The sequence below is a fragment of the Typopeltis vanoorti genome, chromosome 7 (genome assembly GCF_054136105.1).
Source record: "Typopeltis vanoorti isolate ZY-2024b chromosome 7, IOZ_Tvanoo_1.0, whole genome shotgun sequence".
Classification (NCBI taxonomy): Eukaryota; Metazoa; Arthropoda; class Arachnida; order Uropygi; family Thelyphonidae; genus Typopeltis; species Typopeltis vanoorti.
This window is the reverse complement of record NC_143555.1, coordinates 121,861,094-121,880,165: the sequence shown is the minus strand read 5'-3', so window position 1 is coordinate 121,880,165 and position 19,072 is coordinate 121,861,094. Positions and strand designations below refer to the sequence as shown.

General features: G+C 36.1%; 1 protein-coding gene across 1 annotated transcript in view; it reads right to left on the bottom strand.

The window, feature by feature from the left end:
- LOC150105008 (protein Obscurin-like) overlaps window positions 1-19,072 on the bottom strand; it is a 790,953-nt gene that overhangs the window by 165,532 nt on the left and 606,349 nt on the right. The window contains exon 61 of the mRNA XM_090395103.1: window positions 121-293. Coding sequence (XP_090251229.1) covers window positions 121-293 — 173 coding nt within the window. The remainder of the gene's footprint in view (window positions 1-120; window positions 294-19,072) is intronic.

Here is a 19,072-nt window from a genome sequence, read left to right as displayed (position 1 = left end):
TGGAATGTTTCATGAACATCAAAATTAAACTCAAAACATTTATTTAAAAAGTTCTTGAAGTTTTTAATAAGTTACAAACTGATTTTATTATGAAATAAACTACTTTTAGATAATTCTTACCACATGTCTGAAGCTAAAGTAGCAGGGTGTTTATTAGCTAGTTCTGGAGCAACAAATTCTGGATGTCCATATTCTAGGAAATAGTCTTTACCTGGTATTAATTTTGCCGACAAGCCAAAATCTCCAATTTTTATGGTATCACTATTTACTCTAGCCACTAAAACATCACCAATCTAGAATTCAGGACAAATAAACATAAATATTGAAAAATATGTTAATTGTTCAAATTTCATTTTATTTCAGTACACTCAAAATATTCTCTAACATTCATATTTTAACAATCTATCTTAATTACAGCTGATCAATGTTGCTTGTGCACTAATCAAGGACTATTTAATAGCAGCAGTAGCTGATTCTGAAGATTAGAATGTCAAATTCTCATTGTTAAATGGATGAATAAAAAGAGAGGAGGAGAGTGAGAGAGAGATAAAAAGAATGAAATCTGGAAGAAGTCATTATGGAGACAGCATAAAGCAAACAGTATTAATTGGTTACACAATTGATGATATACAGTCACCAATTAGTTTTCAGAGGCACTTGTGTCATAAATATACTTTTAACCTGTAAACACAAGAAATAATAATGATATTTTATTTACAAATATTTCAGCTTGAAACTAACAAGCTATCTTCAGTGCAGAACGGCCAAATAAGGTAGAATACTAATGATGGATTATTTCAAAAGATATGAATGCTACATGAACAAATGATGTGACTATATCAAGATATGAATATGATACTAAACAAAAAACTAGTGATGATTAAAGAGAATAAAACTCCCACATCTTTGGTAAAGATGATATACAATCATTTGAATTCAAATGTTTGGGTGGTTCACTAGGGCTCATCACTTTTCTTAAATTAATAGTTATCATCTTCAAGCTACTGACATTAAGATCAATATAGAGGTGGAGTCATTATTCACCAATGTTCTTCTGGATGTTACTCCTCAGCTGATATCATCAAACATCTTTCCATCTGATACAGTCAAATTGTTTGAATTTGTATTTCATTCTGGCTATTTCAGTTACAAAAAATAAACTCATCAAACAAATAAAAGGAACTCTGATGGGCAGTTCTTTCGCTCTCTCTTTACTCCCTGCATTAGCTAATTTCTGCATGGAACATTTTGAGATATCTTATTCTCTTCAATACAACTCCAACGATCCTTCCAGGTGCATTACATTGATGATACATTTGCAGTCTAGCTTATCTTGAGGGATTTACTCCCTGCACTCCTAGAAAAGATAAATGTCTACATCCTTGCATAAAACTTACAATGGAAGTTGAAAAGGGAGGTAAACTGGCTTTTTTTTTTTTTTTTATATAGACATTTTACTTTCTCACTCTCCATCTGGTAATTGGTGATCTTACTACTTTTCTATATCATAAACCAACTTTCACTGGCTGTTGCATACTACATAATTCAGCTCATCATCCTTCTCAAAAGCTTGGCATTATAAAGAATCTACTGAACTGTGTGCATGTTGTTTGTTTTGATCATCAAGACCTTCAACTAGAAACTCATAATAATCAGAATATTATGTCAAAAATGGTTTCCCTCAAGAAACAAATGCAATATATCTGTGACTCCTATACACCAACTCCAAGAAATCACATGAAGAGTTCTGATTCCTTACATCTTTGATGTCTCTGAACCTGTTTCAAGAATATTAAAGAAATATAACTTTACCAACATTCTCTCCTATTAATAAACTTTCATCCTGGCTGCTTAAGGACAGACAGTCTCCTACATACCTTTCCAGGCATATGGCAAGTTCCATGTAAGCATAATCTTTATTTTGGACAAAGTGATCATTCTGTGGAAAAATTAATATAGGAGAATCAATCTTGCATCACTTATAATAAACTGAAGAGTTGAGCTTGGCACAACATGGTGTGGATACTAAACAGAATCTTCTGATCATTGCTGAAGCTTAGTGAATCACCTGAGTGTGAATCGAAACAATTGTATGTGTTCACCAAAAATTTTAGAAAGTCTCATTCTCTGAAGTCATCTCTAGATTTTTTTTTTTTTTTAGTATCATATCTTGATGCAGTCACATCATGTGTTCACACAGTAACATCTTTTGAAATAATCCATTGTTAGCATTCTACCTTATTCAATTGTTCCTAGACTGAGGATGACTTTAGTTTCAAGCTGAAATATTTGTATATAAAATATCATTATTGTTTATTGTATTTATGTGTCCAAAGTATAGTCACCAATTAGGACAAGAATGAATGATTATAAGAAGTTGATGTCAAGTTAAAAAAAATGGCAGATTAGGAATCCATGCAGAAGATATTGTCAAAGTATTCAGTTAGCAAATTATCAAGATATTTCATCCTCATGAATGTGAAATGAGAAATTGAATCATCATGAGAAATTTGAATTTAGAGACAAAACTGATGGTGATGAGGAAATAAATAACTTGACATTAATAAAGCAGTAGTACTTGATAACATATCGCACAGTTAATGTCAACCTTGACATACCTGTTTTTTTAACAAGAATCTTGCAACTAATCAACAGGGGATCTGCTCACTTATGTTATCCAGTTCTAGATAAGTACTATGGAAAAATATGCTGATTCCTGCATGGTAGCATATATCTCCGGGGCTTTCAACTCTGGCATTAGTCCTCCGCCATTTAAGAACTCTATTATAAGCAATATCATAAGGGACTTTGTGGCATGCAGTACTTGCGGCATGTATGTGTCTCGAGAATTGGATATGTGGCTTGTGAAAGAGAGCAGAGAGCGTATGTATGCAAAATGCAGGCAGTGGAAGGAAATAAGTGCATTCGAAATATCAATATCCAACTTTGTTGCTCCAGGAATGGGGAATGAATGTAGGAAGACAAGTAGTGTGATAGGAGAGAATGAAAAATATATATATATGAATGAGAAAATAATAGTTGATAGTGTGGAAGGCATGAGTGACTGTGAAAGTTTAGGAGATGGTTTTGTTTGGGAGAGTGAATTTAGATTAAGAGTGACTGACCTGCAGAGGGATATAGATGAGCTGAAAGAGGAGGTGGAATGTCTTGTGAATGAGAGCAGAAGTATGAAAGATAAAATTAGGAGAATGGAAGAGATAAATGCAAGCCGAATCAGAGTAGGGGAGAGAGAGAATTTTGGAGAGGGAATGAGTGAGAGGTATGGGGGTTGCTAGAAGAGGAGAGAATGGAAACAGTAGAAGAGAGGGAATGAGCGAGAGGTATGGGAATGCTAGTACACGAGAGGATGGAAACAGTAGGAGAGATGGAATGAGAGAGAGATATGGAAGTGCTAGAAGAGGAAAGAATGGAAACAGTAGGAGAGATGGAATGAGAGAGAGGTATGGGAATGCTAGAAGACAAGAGGATGGAAACAGTAGGAGAGACGGAATGAGAGAGGGATATGGAAGTGCTAGAAGTGGAGAAAATGGAAACAGTAGGAGAGAGAGGTATGCTAATGCTAGAAGAGAGAATAGCAGTAGAGGAGACGGAATGAGAGAGACCTATGGGAATGAAAGAAGAGGACAGAATGGAAACAATAGGAGAGAGGGAATGATAAGAGATATAATGTATGGCGACTCAATGATCCGTGGTGTTCAAGATAGGATGAGTGAGGAGTGTTTCCCAGGAGGAACAATAGAAAGGGTGGCTATGCCAATTAAGAGAGGTGAAAGGGTGGATGAGATGATTGTGATGGTAGGAACAAATGACTTGAGTGGTAATGTAAGTCGGGCAGCAAGAGATATGAAATTTTTGCTTGGGGCTGTACGGAAGAAGACAGAGAGAGGAAAAATAGTGTGCGTGTTGCCTAGGTATGATAATGATGAGCTGAGCAGAAGAGCGGTGATATTGAATAGCATAATAGTGAGAATGTGTGACAAGAGAGGTATATGTGGATGCTTGGAGTGCGTTTGAGGACAGAGAGGAATTATATGCGAGAGACCGCTTACATTTGAATATGGAAGGACGTAGGCATCTGGAGAGATTGCTGTTCTGAACGAGTCAGTGTGTCCCAGGAAGGATGATAGCAGGGGGTGGCCTCTTGTGGGAATGGGTACTTGGGAGAAGGGAGACGACATCAGGTAACACTGAGCCCAGTGGAGTCTAGAAGGGATAATGCTGGGTATAGAAACAATGGCATTTATATGCTTTATACTAATGCCAGGAGTATCCAGAATGAGGGAGAGGAATTGGTGGTACAGATAGCATCAGCCTGGCCAAAAGTTATTGGGATCACTGAGATGTGGTTGACAGGAGGGGATATAATAACAGGAATAGAAGTCACTGGGTACAGCATTTTTCATCAGGATAGGAGGGGAAAGCATGGTGGTGGGGTACTGCTTATGATAAGTGATGACCTATGTCCTCTAAGAGTGGAGGCTTTGGAAGAAAGTGAGACAAATGGTTTTGAGAGCATATAGTGTGAGGTAGAGGTAGGCAAGACAGGATATTTTGTGGGGTGTTGCTACAGACCCAGGAGCACAGAGGATGGGGACCAGGAGATGTTTAGACAGTTAAGTTTGGCAAGTGCAAGAAGAATGATTGGAGATTTTAACTACATGGGAGATTTTAACTACAGTAGTATAAATTGGAGAGAGGAAGATGCATGTAGCAATAGGGGAATGGAATTTATAGAATTCTTGAGGGACAAATGTCTTAGGCAACATGCAATTGAGAGAACAAAAGGTACAAGAGGTATGAATTTGGTTATAGCATCAGAAGAGTTGATAATAACTGAGATGAGATCTCTCCCACCAGTTGGAGAGAGTGACCATATGGTTTTGACTTGGAAAATGAATAGACAAGCAGGAGTAGCAAAGAGACAGGAACTTATGTGGAATTATAACGCAAGTGATTATAATAGTCTTAGACGTCAACTTTGGGAAGTTTCATGGAGGGAGGAATTGGAAGGCCGGGATATCATTAGTGCGTGGGAAATTGTGAAAGAATATTTGTTAGCAGCAATGGTAAGTTGTATACCACGAGTGAAGAAGAGGACACAATTTGTAGTAAAGTGGATGACAAACAATATTAAACAGGAATTGCATGCAAAAACTCAAAAAGAAGCTATGGAAGAGATATATGGAGACAGGTGAAGAAAAGATGCATGAAGAATATAAGACACAGGCCAGAAGAGTGACTAGTGTGGTAAGGAAGGCAAAACTGGAATATTTGAGGAGATTGGCCCTAAGATCCAAAGAAAATCCTAGGGAATTTTTTTAGATATGTGGCCAGTAGGAGGAGAAATGACTGAATGAAAGGAAGAATGATATTGTGGGATAAAAATGGAAATAGAGTGACTGATGCAGAGGACATAGTGGAATTGTTCAATGAACACTTTATTTGAGTATTTCATCCTAGAGGAGTCAGTTTTAATGCTAGGGGGATAGGGCTGGATCGAGGTTTAGAGGTACTGGAGGAGAGTGTGTTTCAGATACTGATTACTATGGATGTCAGTAAAGCTTTGGGACTGGATGGTATTTCACCACGAGTTTTGAGAGAATGTGCTAAGGAACTGACAGTCCCTTTAACCTAACTTTTCAATGAAAGTTTGGCTGCAGGAAAGGTGCCCAGGGAATGGAAGGAAGGTAAGGTAGTGCCATTGCATAAGGGTGGTAACAGACTGGAAGTGTCTAATTATAGGCCAGTCTGTGTGTCATCAGTAGTTCTTTAGATCTTGGAGAAAGTAGTGAGGGACCGTATACAGCATTGGGCAGATAAGAGTAATGTTATCTGTGAGAGTCAACATGGATTTGTGAAAGGGTGCTCTTGTTTTAGCAATATGCTAACCTTTTATAATAAAGTTACAAGAGCATTAGATGAGGGAAAGGCATATACTGCCATTTTCTTAGACTTAGCAAAAGCATTTGACAGGGTGCCACATGATAAGCTGATATTTAAGTTGCAGCATATGGGTCTGGATGTCAGATTGGTCAACTGGATTCAGGATTGGCTGTCTGATAGGTATCAGAGAGTTGTGTATGGTGGAGCAGTTTCAAGGAGGCAGAGGGTTATAAGTGGGTTCCCACAGGGCTCAGTACTTGGACCTATATTGTTTAACCTTTATATCAATGACATTGCCAGTGGATTGCAAGGGGATATTTAGTTGTTTGCAGATGATGCAAAGCTGGGATGGACTATTAGTAATAGTGCAGATGTGGTAGCTCTGCAAGAAGATTTGAGTAAGCTAGATAGATGGGCAAATGAATGGGGGTTTTCAGTTTAATGCAGCAAAATGTAAGGTCTTGAGGTTTGGGAAACATCGATGGGATGCTGCATACTCTATGGAAGGAGTTATACTGGAGGAAGTAGGGGAGACAAGAGATCTGGGGTTGATGATTGATAGAAACATGAAATTTAGGGGACATATTGCAAAGGTGGTGAAGGTAACACAGAGGATTGCTGCAATTATGAGAAGGATACTGACCTGCAGAGATAAATGGGTTATCATTCCGTTGTATAAGTCTCTGATCAGACCACACTTAGACTATTGTTCTCCGATTTGGTTCCCAGGATTTGAAATGGATAAATTAACTGTGGAAATTATACAAAGATGGTTTCAGGACTGTACAAGGATGGTTATGAGGATCGGCTGAGGGAATGTGGACTGCAGAGTTTGGTGGTGTTGGAACGTACATCCTAGTTTTGAATCTGCCATTTTGTTATAATGTAACCTTATTAATAAAATCTATTAATTGCTAATTGATCACTAATCCAAATGTAGAGAAATTTATATTTATACTGTGCCACCCTATATTTAGATTAGTCTATATAAAATAGTAGAATCAATCTTCAATTAAATTAGCAGTCTCCTTACTCATTCAGGCCGAATTTAATATTTTTCACTTGAGGCTCCCAGTAGATTCGAATTATTTATGAACGGTGCAATAAAAAAGAATCAGGCAAACACAGTATTGAAATTAATAAAACAAAACATTTAATATAAGGTTATATGATAAATACATGAATTCCACTTCTAAAATGAGACATTACAATTAAGTTAGTACATCGGGTCATATCATTCATATTAATTCAGTCTTCAAAATCTTCACATACAAGTTTCACAATTTTCTCAATTACAAGATTCCTTACTCAGATTAATACAACAGAATTTCATGTTTAATTAGTTTGCTCATATTTCTCAGTTATACTCCACAATTAACTATCAGCTGGCACTTATCATATCATTAAACACGGCAGATATTATTTCAAGGCAAATTATTTTTAACTTCTAACTTTGGCAATATGCCACAGTAAATGTTAGAATGAGCAAAATGGAACTATTACTCAAGTCTTCATAAACAGAAACAAATAAAATATGACTGTCCTTACCGGAATTAATCTTCAGCACGTCAGTTTTAATGTGAGTACATCTTCAAATTATATTTATTACACCTATGGAACACATTTAAAAAGAATTCTTCAAGGTCATAACTAGATTATTATTTGTCACGCTTTGCAATTCTCGACGGCAACTATAGGGCAGATTGATATCCTTTTTTACTACTTCACAACAAATTAAGCTCCATAGAATTCTTCCTAAAAGCAATATAGAAATAAATAGCAATTCTAAGCTAACTGGATCTATTCTGAATCCTTCATTAACCTTCCAGTCCTTTAATTATCCAGATACGGCACCAAATCCCTATTAATGCCACTGCTGACTTTACTTTGAGCTATCTATCAGTTTTCACTTCGTCTTAGCACACTTTTAAATACTACTCTCTTGAATTCCTGCCCTTCAGTCCTTTTTATTTACTTTCACCCCCTTGCTTATATCCTTCCTTTTTTTCCGCTTCAAAAACTCTCCCTTCTTTACTCTTATATTCCCACTCCTATATTTTTCTTCTCTCCTTGTTATCGAAGCTCACGGTCTCCCCACACACGTTCCATTTTATTTCTCTCTCCATGGCAACGAACAAAACGTAAACATTCGCGTTAATGTTACATAAGGCTATACTTTTACATTGTGTAATGAAAAACATTAATAAAATATTACAGTTACTTAATTTTCTCTTTCATTTCATTTACAATTAATAATAATAAAATATATGTTACAGTATATATATATATAAGGTACATTAAATTATATACATATAATTTCTCATAATATTATTGAAGGAATAAAGTAAATAAGATAAATGATATTTATCACTGGGTCCTTCCAATAGTAAAATATACATTAAAATTATTTGATCAAATAATAGCTGATGAAATTCAGGAATAATACATGAAAGATAATTCTTAAACAAGGGATTAACAAATAATTTTTAAACAAGTCATGCTTAATATATGATAGGTTATGTTAAATGTGAATGAAGAACAAAATATACATAAAAATTTCATTCACAGTTTAACAGTGGATAGAAGAAGGAGAGGTGATATGATTGAGACTTTTAAACTGTTGAGAGGTGGTTACAGGGTTGACACTGGGGAGTTCTTTCACTTGGTTGAACAGCAGGAAGGAGTGATCGCAAGAGGCCATCCCTGGAAGTTACGAAAGGAAACTGTGAGCAAGAGGGTGAGGAGTGGTTTCTTTGCATGGAGGGTGGTTGAACCGTGGAATGCATTGCCTGATGGAGTGGTGAGAGCGAGAACAGTCAATGAGTTTAAGCAGTGGTATGATAGACTTTGTGTTTCTTAGAGGGGACCTCCCCTCAATGAGTCTTGACAGACTTTATGTTCTTAGGAAGGACTTCTCATGTTGAGTCTTTTGACTCCATGGAGGCCTGAATAATAATAATAATAAGAGACTGTTAAATATGCACCCTTATTTTGGCAAGTTTTTTGTGTGAACACACACGATGGTGGATGGAACAATCATCCTAACATCATCAATCATCCTAACAATGCAAGTAATGCTTAAGTTCCACGATGTTCTCTCCTCTCACCTGATCCGCTACTTTCTATATACTAATAACCTGTTCCAGTTGATTACCAACCCAATACAGAGTTTGGTGATGACAATAACTGCATTCTTCCTTCTCACTTGACAAATGTTATACTGTGCAAACCATCACAACTTACTGCATAACCACCTTTGCCACCTCACAATGTGATCTCCAACCCATTCTTTAATGGTGCTTCAATAAATTTGTCACTTTCAGTGCTAGCAAAATATAGTTTTGCCTTATTTCTCATAAAAAAAAAGTGCCAGTTCTTATAGTCTTATCTTTGACAATAATCAAATCTAGAGAAGATGAAATTTCTCTCTTGAAACAAGAAAGATTGAAGCAGTGCACATAACAGGAAGTACAATGTGAAAATGAGTGCAGTAGAGTAGCAGAAAGGATTGAGAGAGTAAAAGTGATGGGAGAGTAGCACAAAAGATAAGAAGAATGAAGAGTTAGCTGAGTTAGCTTATAGTCTTATCTTTGACAATAATCAAATCTAGAGAAGATGAAATTTCTCTCTTGAAACAAGAAAGATTGAAGCAGTGCACATAACAGGAAGTACAATGTGAAAATGAGTGCAGTAGAGTAGCAGAAAGGATTGAGAGAGTAAAAGTGATGGGAGAGTAGCACAAAAGATAAGAAGAATGAAGAGTTAGCTGAGAGAGAGGAGAGAGAGAGATAGCATGCTTATGCAGAGTCCTTCACAAGATGAAGTGTGAGCTTGAGAAATGTAGAAAAACATCTGGTGAGTGATACAGCTGAATAGAAAGACAGAAGAGGTAAGCAAAAAGAAAAAGGAAGGCTGGACTAAGATAGAAAGAAAAAGTAAGTAGAGAGTCTTGTATGGTGATTCCATGATAAGAAGTGTGCTTGATGAGAGAAAGTGATGAAATCATCATTCCTGGGTGCAGAGATTAACAATGCTAGCGAGGCTATTAGGATTCAGAAGGGAAAAATGAAAGAGGTAATTGTTTTTAGCAGGAATGAATGATTTGAAAGGAGACAAGTATGGTGTGGTATGAGGGAGGACATGATAGAGTTACTGAAAGTAGCAAAAGTTATGAATTAAAAAGAGAGTTAAGATAGTGAGTGTATTGCCGTGATACAACAGAGGTGAAAAAATTAGGGTAATGATTGTGATTGTCAGTGCATAGGTTTATGCAGGAGGAATGTGTAGAGTCTCTGGATGTGTGGAGTTAGTGTGATTGACAAAATGACTTGTAGATGACAGATAGTTTGCACTTGAATAGATTTGGTGTTCAGAGTCTGTAAAAAGTGTAATTGAATGAAGTAAGGTTGAAGGTGTAAAATCAGAAAAACTATAGTTATGGGGGGGGGAGCTGTTGAATAAGTCGTTTGCAGATATCTGTGAGGCAAGTGATTATTAGAATGTACAAAAAATGATTAAGTTAGTACTTAGTACCACTGCTAACAAACCAGAATGGGGATAGTATAAAGTGTAAGGACAGCTGTGGACCCAGGAGACTATTGTGTTTTATGTACACTAATGCCAGAAGCATTTGGAACAAAGGGGGGGGGGCATCAGTTAGGTCTTCTTAACCAAAAGTAATTAGTATTAGTGAGGCATGCCTGATTAGTGGATAGAGAAAAAATAATGTTAGAAATGTATTGTTGATGATAGCTGATGAACAGTGGCTAGGAGTTCAATTGGAGGTCAGCAAATATTATGGATTCAGAACCATCTAGTGTGAGATAGATGCCAAAAGGACAAAATATAGTTCATGAAGGATGATGTGGATAGTATGAATCAGGCAAATAAGCTCAGTGAATTGAGTTTTAAGTAATTATTATAGAGGATAGACTGCAACTATGGGAACATAGATAGGAAGGAGGAAACGATTCATGGGAGAAAAGAAATTCAATTTATGCAGTTACTAAGGAATACCTGAGGCAGCATGTGATGAAAGGTACCAGGAGTTTGCGAATGCTATATCTAGTAACTGCAACAGAAGATTTGTTTGTATCCAAGATGAGCACATTGATGCTAGCTGGTGAGAATGATCACGTGGTCTTGACCTGGGAGGTGGCTAAATGTATGGAATTGTCAATTTCAAGAGGAAGGGGTGGAAATACAGAGCTGGTAAGTATAACAAACTGAGATGATTTCTTGGAGAAACTGCAAAGAGTGGACGTTGATAGTGCATGGAAGGTGGTAAAAAAGTTTAACTAAGATGAAAAGCCAAACGGCTATTTTTTTCTGGTGAGGTTGATCAGTTAAGGGGATAAAAATCAGTTAAGGGGATATACGCTGACAGTTCGTCAGCATGAAACGTTCAGATCGTAGTTTTCGATCTTAGTTTCACTTACTGGCTGAAAAACAATAAGGGATTTTTATCCCCTTAAGTGGTAAAAAAGTGTTTGAAGGAAGCAATAGAGCAGACTGCATACCTAGAGTCAGGAGGATAAATCACATAGGAGTTGAATGGATGAATATTATCATTAACCATGAGCTACAAAAAAAGAAACATCTGTGGAGGGAATTCAAAGGGAGAGAGAGAGGTGATCAGCAGGCACATGATCAGTACAAAGCACAGGTCAGAAGGGTGACTAGTATTGTAAGGAAACCAAAATCAGAGCACGAGAGGAAATTAGCTGTGCAGGCCATAGGAAATTCTCAGGAGTATGTAGTATGTGGCAAGTAGAAGGAAGAATAATTGTTTGCCAATGATGCAAAATTGGATAGAGCAGTAGCCAAAAAGTTGATGTTAAAATTTTGCAGGATGATATAGATTGGCAGAATGAGCAAAGAAGAATGGATACCAATTTAACATTGCAAAGTGAAAAGATTAACAACTATATGCCATATTGATGGAACTGTATTCCAGGAAATTGACGAAGCCAAGTATTTGGGGATGTTGATTGGATAGCTCACTGAAGTTTATATAATATATATATATATATATATCTTTGTTTTATGTAGTTCTCACCCACAAAAGTTATTAGTAAACCTACAGTACATTTGTACCATGGATTTTTTTTTTTCATTTTTATCAATTATATATATTTTTTTTGTAATTTTTAATTTATTTTTACGTTGTGCAGAAACCCTGCTCTAGAGACCAAACATAGAACTTTTTCAAGTCACTTCAGGCCTCCAATAAGCAGGGTGGCCATCTCACACTGGTCGATGAAATTCATCTCCCACCTAAAGACAATCACAAACATCCAAGCCCATGGTAGGATTCAAACCCATGACCTGTTAGTTGGAGAGCATGGCTAACCACATGCAAACCAGGCCAGCAAATTTTAGAGGGCGTATTGCAAAATTGGCCAAAACAGCTCATCTGATTACTTTGTTACTGAGGCACCCTGAAGAGCAGAGATAAGCAAGTTATCATACCATTTTTGATAAGACTAATCTTGACTACTCTGCACAAGATTCTTGGGGACAGGGATCAGCAGGTGAGTTACCAAGATGGTGGCAGATCTATGGATGCACCTTATGAAGATAAGTTCAAGATTTGTGGGTTACAAAAATTAGTTAATAGTGGGAAAAGGGGGTGATATGATTGAGACTTACAAATTAATGAAAGGTTTTTTTACAGGATTAACATAGAGGAAATTTTTCAAAACAGGTGGTGGGAGATCTAGAGGTCATTCTTGGAAATTGAGCAAGAATATGGTAGGAAGGGTATGAGGACTATAACTAGATACTTTGTTGAAATGAATGGAATAGGTTGTGAGTGGCATGATAGTGATTGAGTTCAAAGTAAAGTATGATAGATATTGTGTGAATATTGAATAGTGCTTGGCATAATATTTAGGACTTCCCTTTATGAGTCCAACAACATCAAGGGAAGTTGTTGGATGTTGTTGATGTCCAACAACATCAACAACAATGTTATTCCATAGGCTAAAGTTGCCTGTGGAATAACAACAATAATAACATACTAGAAGTCAATCAACTAGGCTCTCATGTATGGGATCAACATAACAATAATAATAAAAAAAACTTTTACCCAAAGGAGGTAAAAGTGTTCCACTTCATTAAAGGGATGATAAAACTAAGGCTATGAATTATAGAATTATATAATGTGTCTAGAGATGTCATGAATGTGCAGGAGAGATTGGTGAGGACTAAGAACCAGAACATGTTTGATAATAGCAGTAATTCTCTGTGATGGTCAGAATGGGTTATTAAAGGGAAATCTGGTTTTAGCAACCTACTCTTATATAATACAACAAAGTAACAAAATACATTGCAGAAGGGAGTTCATGTACGGTAGTACATTTCCACAGGACAATTTAATGACTAAATTGTAAAGGATTGATTAGATAATAGATTGATAAGTTAGATAGGCTGTCCAAAGTGACTAATGATATGTGTAATATCACTAGTCGCTTTGGACCATTATTGTTTAACTTTTATCAGGGGCAGTTCGTACATATAGGCACTGCGGAACTGCAGCACTTGCTACACGAGCAAGCATATGCACGTCATAGTGAGATGCGAGCTATTAGCGTAATGGGCACTGTCTGTCATGCAGTTCCACTGTTGTTTATATGCAGTTTGTGCCAGTAGTAGAGTGTTCGTAGTGCTTATCGTGTTTACTCCGTCTCTTTAAATATTTGGATGTTACAATTAAAGACATAGCATTTGTTATAGTTTTTATTTTAGAACATTATTGGGGTTATGATAATGGATTTTATTTATAAGTAATTTTGAATTATACCAAACTATATAATTTTATCGATAATAAACAATATTTTTTCCTGTTTAATTTATTTTAAAATTTTTATCCAAACACATATACTGTACTTACAGTGTGTATGTATATTTCGAAAGTTGCAGCACCCCCATGATTTCAAGCCACAAGCTGCCACTGACTTGTATGTTAATAATATTGGGATAGGTTTAACAGGCAATATACAGTTGTTTGAAGGGGATACAAAGTTGGAGAGAACAATGAGGAGTAGAGTAAGTATTGTGACCTTATAGATAGATTTAAATGCCTGCCAGAGATTAGCTAATTTAGAATCCCCTGCTTCTGATATTCTCTGGCTCAAGGTTTACTTGCCCCATTTAGTAACATTCATTCGTTGCATTTATTGGTCTCCAAACACTAATAACCATTCTGACCTCTTCACATTTCTTTCCATGAAATTCGACCCTCTACAATGCAACTATTTAACATCCACAATTGCAACTTGCTCCCCTATTCCAACACTACTGGCCAAGCTGGACAAGAAGCAGAAGTTTTTACCATAAGTAATGACCTAACATAAATCATACATCTACTTACTCAAATTTCTGATAACCCACATCACTCTCCAAATACTCTGGATCTCTTTTTGACCAGCTCTCCTTCAGGGTACACTGTATAGGTCACTTCTCCACTCCCAACTTTGCATCCTCTAGCACTACAAAGGAGCTAACTGGGATGACCTCCAAAATTTTTACTCCTCCTTTCCTTGGTGTATTGTTTCCACTATTGCGTCTGATCCTAACATATGCTGTGAAAGAGTTCCAGAAATTATTCTCACTGACATTAAGACCTTCATTCCCAATTCAAGGCATAATCCTCATCCACTTTTCAAACCCTGGTTCAATTGAAATTGTACCAAAACAGTCAAAGAAAAAAAATTTAGCTTACTGCAAGTGGCTCACTTCAATAAGAACTCCAGCTACATACTCTGCCTACACCAAAGCATGCAACATATGCAAATCAGTCATCAAAATCTAAATCTGATTTCATAAAGGCCAACAGCAAAAAATGGAAGACATGCCTTCTGGTCCCTTTCTGCTCTCCTACACTTCCACCTCTCTCTCATCCTGATGTGGCACCACTGTTACTTCACCCAAAGATAAAGCTGACCTTCTGGCATCACTCTTTTCCTCAAATCCCTGCATTGATGAGCAAGAGAAATCACGTTTTATCATATCAGAATCCAAGCACTGTATGCCTCCTTTAGTTTTTCGACAAAAAGAAATCTGGAAACTACTAAAAAAAACTTGGATACTAAAACGACTGCTGGTTCTGATGGCATCTCTGCAATTGTTCTCAAACATTGTGCTTGAGAATTATCACCTGTCCTGCATTGTTTCTATAATCTATTATACATATCTGGTACTTATCCCAATGCATAGAAGCAATCTCATATTCATCCTATTCCTAAAAAGGTGATGGAAGTCAACCATCAAACTACCAATCAGTTGCCATCACCTCTATCCTATCTAAAATAATGGAGAAAGGTACCAAGTCCCTACACCACACCAAAACCTGGTTTGAAAGAAAGTTCAAAAAAGCCTGTGAAATGCTGAAACATGAATCATCCAAATCTAAATAAGAATGATGTTAGAAAACCTTAATATGAGAGGACTTTAGGAATTGTTTAATGCAGTTCTGCTATGAAATATTTTTTTTTCATCTGTATATGATTATACTGATATGTACAGAAAGTTTATTTTATTTTGTGCATTAATTTTTAATTTTGTATATATTTTATTTAGTATTCAGTAATATTTTTATTTAAAGTTTTTTTACTAAAATAAAGAGTCAAAAGGCTTCAGTTCAGCGATAAGTAGATTAGATATTAGATTCAGCATTATTTCAAAGCCAAATGTAGAAACTATGAAAATTTCGTTAAAATAAGTTGATCAGAGAGCTTACAGGAATACACTCACTGGCATTCATGAATTGCCTTAGCATGGGTGCCTATTTGAGTTTCTTATTCGGTTTTAAAACTATGTGGGATTTAATATCCCCTTAATTTTAGTAATGGGTGCCTATGTTTTCTAAGTAATCCACGCTAAGACGACTTGTGAATGCCGGTGAGTGTATTCCTGTAAGCTCTCTGATCAACTTATTTTTACGAAACTTTCATAGTTTCTACATTCAGCTTTGAAATAATGCTGGATCCAATATCCACTTTACTTATTTTATTTATTTATTTTTTTTTTTTTTTTACACCAGAGGTCAGGCTAGGGTAAACAATGAACAGAGCATTTAGATTTATCTTGCTGTAGCATCATGTAGCTTGTGTTTTGTACATATGTATGTTTTCTTGATGATGACCCCAATACAGCGGTTGAAACATCGAATATTATTTTCTTAATTATAAGTAAAGTAATTCCAACACATGTTTTTCTCTCCATCAGTTCTTCACTAATAATGCTGACCACCATGTGACCTTAAAAGAAAGAACTGTTATGTTCAATGCTACGAAAACACAGTCTTGCCTTCTCTCTCTCTCAAAAGAGATCTCAGCTCACCTACTCTTACTCTCAGTAACACACAAATCACCAAACAATCAGATCTTTCTTCTTGGACTAACGTTTATCTCCAATCTCTTGTGGCATCAATAGCTTCTTCAGCATCCAAGAAACTAGGCATTCTCTTTCGTTCAAAAGGCTATTTTACAACCAGCCAACTCTCCTAACTATATGCAAAACCAAAATCCACCCATGCTTAGAATACCGCTCATATGTTTGGAGTGGTGCAACTATAAAACTCCCCTTAAAATCCTTAATACTGTCCAGAAGCAAGCAATTAGGCTCGTGGATGATCCCTCTCTTACAGATTCACTTCAACCTCTATATCACAGATGAAGTGTCAATTACAACTTGCAGCTCTTCAAAAATAACACTAATAAACTTCTATCTCAGTCCTTATCTGCACCCCACACACGCAACCCTGATGTGCTTGTAGGTCTCTTGACTTCTTGTGTATGGGATCAATAAAAAAAAATATAGACTGTGTGTTATCTTTTTGACTTGTTGTATACAACTTGTCATTGCTTCTAATAAATATTCCTTCACCAGTTCTCAAGCATTGATGATATTTTGCTCCTCCAATTCCTCCGTCCATGAAACTGCCACAAGCTGATTTCTAAGATTATTTTAATTACTTACCTTATAATTCCATATACGTTTCTTTCTCTTTGATACTCTTGCATGTCTATTTATCTTCCAAGTCAAAACCACAAGATCATTCTCTCCAACTTGGGTTAGGGATACCATCTGTTATAATCAGATCTGATTCTATGACCAAATCCAAAACTCTCAAACCACATGTTACCTACTTGTCCCTCAAGAATTCCAGAAATTCCATCCTCCTCCTACTACATACAGTTTCCTCTTCCCAGTTTATACTGTTGTAGGTTAAAATCTCCCATAACAATCATTGTTTTTGCACTCACCAAGCTCGCCTACCTAAACATCTACTCTTCACATTCATACTGTATGCTGCCTGACTAATAGCAATATCCCACTAAATATTTTGTCTTGCCACCTCCACCTCATACCACATGCTCTCAAAACCATTAGTGCCATTGCTCTGAGAGGACATAATGTAAATAACAGTCCTACAAGAAAATAGCTGAGTAAGACGTGACCATCAATGTAACACAAGCCTTCATTAAAAAAAAATTATTTTCCACATTTCCTGAATGAAGAGCAGTAATTCAATGAAATACCAAAGTACATAAAAATTTTATAATTTCCTTTGTTTTTTTAATACTTTTGTATTTATTGTTGCTGCTAGGTGTTTGCCCTTAGCAATATAAAGCTAGATGCCAATGCAGTGGTACATTTCTTCACATCCAGATACTTTGAAAATATTACAAATGAATAAAACAATTTACAAAAAAAACAGCAAAATTTTAGAATAAATTTCTTTCTAAAATTCAGCTGCTTTCATTAAATAATGAAGATGCTAATCATAGATAACTTTTTATACAGGCATATATTCTGGTTAATTACATAAGTAATTATTATTATCCTAAGACCACCATGGAGTTAAAGACTCATCTAGAAGGCTCCTTTGTCATACACACAACTCATCATACACTGCCTTAAGTACATTAAATTCTCTGTGGACACCATACTCTCAGGAAGACATTCCAGTCATTCACAACTCTGCATGCAAAAAACCTGTTTCTCACTCCCTTGTTCACACTCTTCTTATACAGCTTCCAGGGATGGACTCATCTTCCCCGATCTCACACTATTTTATGAAAAACTCTTGAACTTAAATTCAATAGTAACTCCTTACCAACTTGTAAGTCTGTCATATCACTCCTCTTTCTCATATCTACTAGAATGTAAATTGCATCTTCTCAACCTTTTTTCATATTCAACATTCCAGAGATCAGAAAATAGCTTAGACAGCTGCCTCTGGATCCTTTCCAACATCTCTTCATCTTCATTCTCTTCACTGTGAAAATCAGGTGACCAAATCTGTGCACATTCATCCATATGTAGTGTAATCAAGGCCTTATACAATAGAACAAGAATCTCCTTACTTCTACAAGTCAGTGTGCTCTGCATCATTCCCAGAATTCATTGTGTTGCCCTCACAATTTTGGCAATTTGTCCTAAAAATTTTAATTCCTTATCCACCATCACCCCAAATAAGAAGGTAAGATACATTAGCAACCAAAATTCAAACCTGGAATCTTCTGAGTCAGGTGCATTATCCATTGCACCACTGACCCAACGTAATTAACCAGAAATATTATGCAGATTTTACTGATAACATACACCTTGATGATGAAACCTTGCAAATGTATCTGAATGAATCATATTATTTTACAATATCTGATTTACTCGGCTTTCATGGTGCAGGAAGGAATTTTCTACGGGAGTTTCTATGTTCAAAATGGAAAACCTTTAATTGTTTCAAGTTATAGATAAAAGCTTCATACTCTACATGAAATTATTTACGTGTATGAATGGGAGAGTTTTTATTTTCATAAGGTGATTATGTTTTTTACCCTCTAGGGATTGATTCTGTTGACAGGATTACCATTATTGTGACTGACCTATAATTCTGCGTAAAGCTGCATGTAAATGCAATTGATCAGTAATTTTTATGTCACAATAAGACATAGCAGTGAGAGATAACCATAGCACTTATTCTATTAATATATTATTTATTAACATCAGATCCCTATGGACTCATTATAGGAGGGCCTATTGTCACACACAAAGATTATCAAATGGTAGCTTGATCTCATTAACCATTTCCATGCTTACTCTTAGGAAATGCATTCCTTTCATCAACCACTCTTCATGCAAAGATCCTCATACCCTCGTT